At 40.0% G+C, this 6,825-nt stretch overlaps 1 protein-coding gene across 1 annotated transcript; it reads right to left on the bottom strand.

Moving 5' to 3' along the window:
• Positions 1-44: 44 nt before the first annotated feature.
• On the bottom strand, positions 45-6,702 carry moxd1l (monooxygenase, DBH-like 1, like). Its single transcript, XM_056427893.1, has 13 exons — positions 5,133-6,702; positions 4,825-4,971; positions 3,397-3,549; positions 3,109-3,195; positions 2,676-2,831; positions 2,435-2,537; positions 2,040-2,212; positions 1,852-1,940; positions 1,580-1,676; positions 1,367-1,426; positions 894-988; positions 625-724; positions 45-463 (listed from the first exon to the last, which is right to left on the bottom strand). Exons 1-13 carry the CDS (start codon positions 5,400-5,402, stop codon positions 308-310), a joined length of 1,686 nt encoding a protein of 561 aa, XP_056283868.1. The 5' UTR covers positions 5,403-6,702; the 3' UTR covers positions 45-307.
• Positions 6,703-6,825: the final 123 nt, after the last annotated feature.

Raw genomic sequence — 6,825 nt, 5'->3', positions numbered from 1 at the left:
CACCACTTTCATGTATTATTTGGGGATATATTTCATTCAGTAAGAACGTTGCAAATGATTGGCTCTTTTATATAATTCCATGCATGTACAGATCATCAATTATCCATATACACACATACGAGATGATTAATAATCAATACCGAAGAGAAAAAGATATATGCAATGAACGGAGAAAACCAAAACATAGAACATGGTATAGCCTACACTGTTGACTTGTCCAGCTGAATAAATCCAGTTAGCTACAATATAGACTGTGCCTTCCTTTATCAAAATTGCAATGGTTTGGATATGTTGTTGTGAAACCATGTTACATTATTGCAATCCAGAGAAAGGGAAGTATGTTTCCTGCTAAATTCATAATCCAGGAAGTGTAGATTCTGCTCGCCGCATTGGTTTCGTGACAAGTTACAGTCGGTGTCTCCATCATCTCTCTGACCACGCCTTCTTGGTTTGAGAAGTTGTGCTGTGAAATAGAAAACATGACAAAGAAATACCTATTGTTATGATCCTTGATGGAGGCAAACAGAGGACTACACACTCTTTTACAAACAAAAATGTTTGTATTAGATTGGAGGAACAAAAAAAACAACAGACTGAATCAAACCATTCAAACTGGTTACTTACATCGTCATCAGAGACAAACTGAATTTGTGGAAGGGTCTTTAGGAAGCTCTCCTGCGCAGCAATCGCATCCTGGCCTGAAGTTGTGGCGTCCTCAGACATGCTGTCAGAAGTGTGTATGAGAGCGTATCAACACACAGCTGCTTGAAATTAATATGTGTGCAATATATACATGTATGTAACGTGTGAGCTGATTATAAACCAGTCTCAGCAGAAATATATTGTGAAGGACTGCATCGGGTCTGACTGCTGGCTTGTGTTTGTTGAGATACCTTGTATTCGGGTGGCTGACACAGGCGGTGATCTTGATTGCAGGGTAGTAGTATAGGAAGGCCAGGCACATCTCATCAGTAGTTGCTAACCCCATCTTAAAGAGGAAATGTAATACCATGCATTAAAGACATGCAATCCTCTTTATACAGACTCTTATGAGTTGTAGTTTAAATTGACATGTTTCTCTTAAAGAGTCCACCCTTTAAATAATACTGTATTTCATGTGTACATGAAAGACCAGTTCATTTTCTGTTCATGTTAAGGTGCACCTCTCCGTGGGTTATAGTGATACTTCCACACAGTTTGACAAACACACATGGCATCAATCTGTCACATGAACGATAAAACCGCACATCTGTTTCATCAAAAGTCTTGTTATTACTTGTGTTTGTTTTGTATTTCTTGGACAACACTGATTTAATGTAAAGCACATTGCGTGTACAATGACAAGAGGTTAACATAATGTACCCACCCTGGTGACTTTGGTGCGATTGGTAGTATTGTAGGTGCACTCCACCGCAATCTCATCACCCTGAAATGGGAGATAAGAAATGTGGCATGATACATGACAGAGCACTGTTTCAATTATATAGTTTTTAGGAGCACAAACAACCAATGACTGACTAAGAAAAAGCCTTGTAAAATGTGGGTGTAATATTTGGGTAAGCAGGAATTGTAAACGGACCTGCTTGATGGTCTTGATGTTTCCCAAACTAACGGTCTGCTGTAGCTCAAAGTTGTATTTGTCATTCAAGGCTAAGAAGTCGATCAGCTCTCCATTTCTACAGAGAACAAGATGTATAAAATAACAGTTTACAAGACGACCATGCTGCAACGCATGTTCCGCATCAAAACTGGATATTACTCAAACGTTTGTTTTTAAAATAATTTCTATCTTTTTTCATTCTTACACTATATTGACTGACACAAATTAAATCCCTTTTCTCCTTTTCCTACCTGTAATGGCCCACTCTGACTTTCCTCCCAGCCAAGTGAGTGTGGAGCAACACAGCAAACACTTGCAGTTCAGGCACAGGATTCATAAACTAAGGGCGGAAAGCAAACACTATTAGGAACACACACATTAAAAAACAAACAACGTTTGACTTATATCAGTTTGAAATCCACACTGAAACACTACAGACCTGAGAAAAGAGAGTTGTATTACACACGCCGTAGGTGTGGAATTGAGTGGCTTTCGGAGGAATGTTGTAGTCCAGGTAAGCATGTGGTAGCACACCTGTGGTCAGGATGCCCACATCATACTTCCTGGGTTGGACTGTATAGTGAAGCCTCAGCCCTGAGCTGTCGGTCCTACCTAAACACGAAAGAGACAGGAGTTTAAAGATGTTGCATGATGGTCATGTGAAAAAAAAGTAGGTTAAAAAGTAATGCTGTGTTATGAAAGTGCCTTATAGTATGACTGTATGCTGTGTATTATTGTTCAGACAGCAGCCCGATCAGATGTTTTCCATGTTGTATGAAATTCACTCTAAGTATATAGATCTATATCTATCTGATACTTAGATTCAGTATTTACCTCCTTCATTGTTTGGATTGTTGTAGTGGATTTCCAGCCTATAGAAAGTATCGCTGTCCGCACCTCCAACAGGAATACCCATATCTTCCGGAAGCTCAAATACCTGAAGTTCCAGAAATACATTGTGGATCAGCTCATGTCAGCCCTGATATGGACACACACACACACACACACACACACACACACACACGAAAACAGACACCAATGTGAATTCAGAGACAGACACTTGATTGTCCCTCACCCCTCCTCCCACTGCCCACGCAGCCACCACCTTGAAGCAGGCATCCCCCGCGTGGCCTATGTAGCAGGGCTTGTCGTACGGTTCCTTCACAAAGGAGGGGCAGCGGTACAACAGCATGTGGTGCACAATGTCAGGGTGCTCAACCACGGGTTCAATCTGAGGTACAGTACGAAGAGATTGGGTTTCAAAAACGGTTAATGGAGGTAGAAATGAGAAAAGAAATCGAGACACATATAGTTTATTTGTATGTTGCCACATCCAGGAATGAATAAATTACACTTATTTATACAATATCAGTTCAGTATTGTCCTCGTAACGCCTACAATGTACTCACAAGATGACAGTGGCATGGCATGTTTATCAAATACCACGTAAATAACTTTTCAATTGCTGAATTTGATTAAAGGTGAGAACAAAAATTAATGATGATTACCTGATATATATGATATGGGTTTTTTAGATCCAAGTTTTTTAACTTCATGACCTTGCAATGGTAGTAGGTATTGTGAGGGATAGTGATCTGTAAAAGATAAAGATAAAGGTAAACACAACATGTCCTTGTCTCTGAGCTTGGATACTGCTATCAGAACTGGATAGAGGTTTTAATTGATTTTCATCCATTCATCCAAACTATGTATCGACTAAAAGGTTAACATATATACATTTTCCCATAATCCCTGCACACATGCCTTGTTTATCATTAGTTTTCAAGTATTCCTACATTATCCATTGTGGCGCTGAGATAGTTGAGGTTGGTTACGGTTGTCCTGGGCATATAGTTCAGCAGATTGACTTCCTTGGCGCCTCTCCGAGCCCGGTGGTAAGAGATCACATCTGTTAATCCGTAGGCATAGATCATTTTAACGGCTTGAGTCTGGAAAAGAGGCGGCGATGTTAGTCAAGGCATGTGATTCAAAGCGGTAATATGAGTATGGAGGACTTAAAATGTCTTGCATAAATAAATGAAGAAATACGTGTGGACACATAAATGGAGACATAAATAAATGAAGAAATACAGAAATGTAGAAATAGATATATTTAATGATGTCCTGTTCAGGTGTAATTTACATTTATTTTTTCTTGTATTTATTTATACATTTGTTTAAGAATTTATTTATTTATTCCTGTATTTATTTATTCATTTATACATTTATTCAAGCATTTATTAATTTATTCCTGTATTTATTCATGCATTTATTTATTTATACTTAAGACATTTTAAGTCCTCCATACATGAGAGCTTTCATTAGGGGAAAAGGGATGTGGCATGTCCCTGTATTCTCAAAACTGAAAAAGCAAGTCTCTATTTACATTAAGAAAATATAGACTTTTTTTCTTTTCTTTTTTAATCGAGTGATAAACGGAGACAGTTTAATGCTCTGACTTTGTATCTTTCCATTTTCAAGGAAAGATGTATCGCATTTCATTTGTTCAATGCAGAATACAATCTTTGCGCGCCTCTTTCTTTCGTTGCCATTGTCTTCATATCTGAAAAACACCCAGCTCAAGAATATCAATAGAACTTCTCGAACACAATGAAGGTGGATAAAAGCAGGAAACTTGAGCTTCGAGATTTAGATCAGCGATACAAAAGAGTCTAGTGTTACAAATAATGCCCACGGCAGTGGAGAAAAAGTCAAAACGTTACTGATTCAGGTTGAAGCTGCACGGTATAAATACACAACGTTTAAGTTCAGTGAGGTTGAATGAGTCGAGAAGACCCCGGGGAAGACCCAGGACACGGATTATATCTCCCAGCTGGCCTGGGAACGCCTCAGGATGAGTTTGATGAGAGGTGTTGGCCTGTATGCATGGTGTTGTTTCCATGGAAACAGCAGCCTCGTACAGGTTGGGTAACAAACCAATTCTCACAAGACATGGTTCATGAATCCATTATTTCTGTAAAAAGTTTCAACCAGTCTGACATCAACGAGATTAACGTTACTCGGCGAGAACATTTCCCATCTCAACACATGTTCAGTGTAATTTAGCAATGACTTGACCGGAGCCTAAGACCTATTTAACGGATAAAACACTCTTTAAAAAATATAAGAAGAATTAATACGCATGCAGCTTTTCTTCAGCTATTACCAAACATGCAGAACATAAACTTTAAGTAATTGGGACACAAAATATCAGAAAGTCTTACAGAGATTTGGTAATCTTTGTCATCACACGTCAGAATGGGCCTCTGAAAGGTCATGATGGTTTGACCTTCACTCTCAATCAGAGAGAGGAGAGTGTAGCTCTGCCGCTCGTCCACCACAGGCATGAATTTCCCTGTGGCGTGGTAATCCTAATGGGCACAAAGACACAACCCTCAGACTGCTGCATTGTGCTCAGTTTGCGGCTGAGCAAGGAAAAAAAGCAAAAAGACATTTTTTTCCCAGTAATATTTAAAGAGATATGCATCAAACCAACTGCTCCCCGTGCAGTTGTTAACATCTGCTGACTTACTGAGAAGTAGTGTCCACTGGGTCCAACTCCCCCCATGACGATGTCTGCCCCTGTCATTCCTCCGTCCTCACTGAAGCCAATGCCCACCCAGCCTGTTGTGTTCACGACCAGCTTGAATGTGATGTTTCCTTTCAGGTCATCGAAGCCCCACTTCAGGCACACCAGATGATTCGGATCCAGGTACTCCATGAAGGGCAAGTCTGGGTCCGACGCCCCTGCTCCTCTGGTCCAGACCGAGAGCAGGCAGAGGAAAGGAAGCAGAGGACGCATGATGTCTCTGTGAAGTTGGAGATTCTTCAAACTGAGCTCAGTGTCTGTGGGGCTGCCAGAGACCCTCCCACCCCTCCTCTGACACACCTGCGTTGCGCGATGAAACCGTGTGATAAGAGCAAAATAAATGCTCAGTCATTTCACATTTTTCCTTGTGGCACAAAAAAAAACACACACTGCATACCACGTTGACTGCTGTCTCAGTTATATTCTCATGCGAGTGCTATATTTTACTATACTTTCTAATTAGGGAATTTTTTCAAAGCTCATTCTCCGTGTGAAATCGGCTTCTTCACTGCCTTTGATGTGAAAATGGGAAGCCTCGAAGTCTTTTCACAGAATCATACACTCTCATCCCCTCTTTCTGTTTCTCCTAACGTGCTGCAGAACTCACCTACTTACTGTATCCCCACCTCAGGTCCTCTCACATCAACTTGCTCGACCGGTTCTCTCACATCGACGGACAAATGAGACCACTCAGGTGTTTGACATATGAGGAGGTGACGAGGTAGGAGTAGGAATGAAAGCCCCCCCTCTCTCTCTGTTACCTTCCCACATATCAAACATTCGATTCCAGCCAAAACAATGTCATTTTATAGGAATGTGAATCATTCTTTCGGGATTATTGGCACTGAAGTTCACTGTTGAACTTTTGTGTTCAATTGGTGATGCGCACTCATATTCTTGTACACTGGTATATCTTTATTCGTCTTTATCGTTATATCAGTGCACACTTCAAATATTTCCGTCGCTTCAACTTTAACAGAAAAGTCAACTTCTTTAAGCCTCCACTCATCAACTGACACTGACAGCAAGCAGCAACTCTGCTGTCACTTCTTACCACCTCACACACAAATATCTTCAGGGCACTTATTTAAATTACCTCTGACGCTTCAATTTATAAACTCTAGGTCCAGAACCTCGTTAGTAATGTAATAGCACATTGAGCCCAGCAGAGGTCGACTTCCGCATGAGAAATCAACCCAGAGTCACTCCCTTTCAGCCGTTGAGCCAGCTGTGAGCTGACAACAACATCAGTAAACACACGACAGTAGCCGCCTTGGGGTTAGAATAACACACCGGAACGTTGCACAATTTGTTGAACACAAGAAAAGAAAAAAAGGAAAATAGAATATTAACCGACAAAAAAACACACGACGACACATTAAAGTTCACAATATATATTTTAAAAGGAAAAACATTTTAATGGCTGTGTATAGTTGCAATTTGACTGCTTATTTTAGTATTACTAAAATGTCCTAAAAAGGGATATTCGTATTACTATCATTATTATTTGTGTTTACTTTTTTAATTAATTTTTTTAATAACTACTTTCAACGTACATTAATATTCGTTTTACTTGAAGTGTGTCGTTTTATTTTTGAATTAACGAGTCCCGTCTCGGACCGACACTACCTTTCCG

The sequence above is a fragment of the Pseudoliparis swirei genome, chromosome 12, assembly GCF_029220125.1.
Source record: "Pseudoliparis swirei isolate HS2019 ecotype Mariana Trench chromosome 12, NWPU_hadal_v1, whole genome shotgun sequence".
In the NCBI taxonomy this organism is placed as follows: domain Eukaryota; kingdom Metazoa; phylum Chordata; class Actinopteri; order Perciformes; family Liparidae; genus Pseudoliparis; species Pseudoliparis swirei.
The sequence above is the reverse complement of the archived record's forward strand: the minus strand, read 5'-3'. Positions and strand labels throughout refer to the sequence as shown.

Coding starts and splice junctions, on each gene's coding strand:
- moxd1l (XM_056427893.1), bottom strand. CDS start 5,402: ATGCGTCCTCTGCTTCCTTTCCTCTGCCTGCTCTCGGTCTGGACCAGA. Junction 4,972..5,132: donor CCAGTGGACACTACTTCTCA/GTAAGTCAGCAG, acceptor TGTGCCCATTAG/GATTACCACGCCACAGGGAA. Junction 3,196..3,396: donor TCAGCGCCACAATGGATAAT/GTAGGAATACTT, acceptor TATCTTTTACAG/ATCACTATCCCTCACAATAC.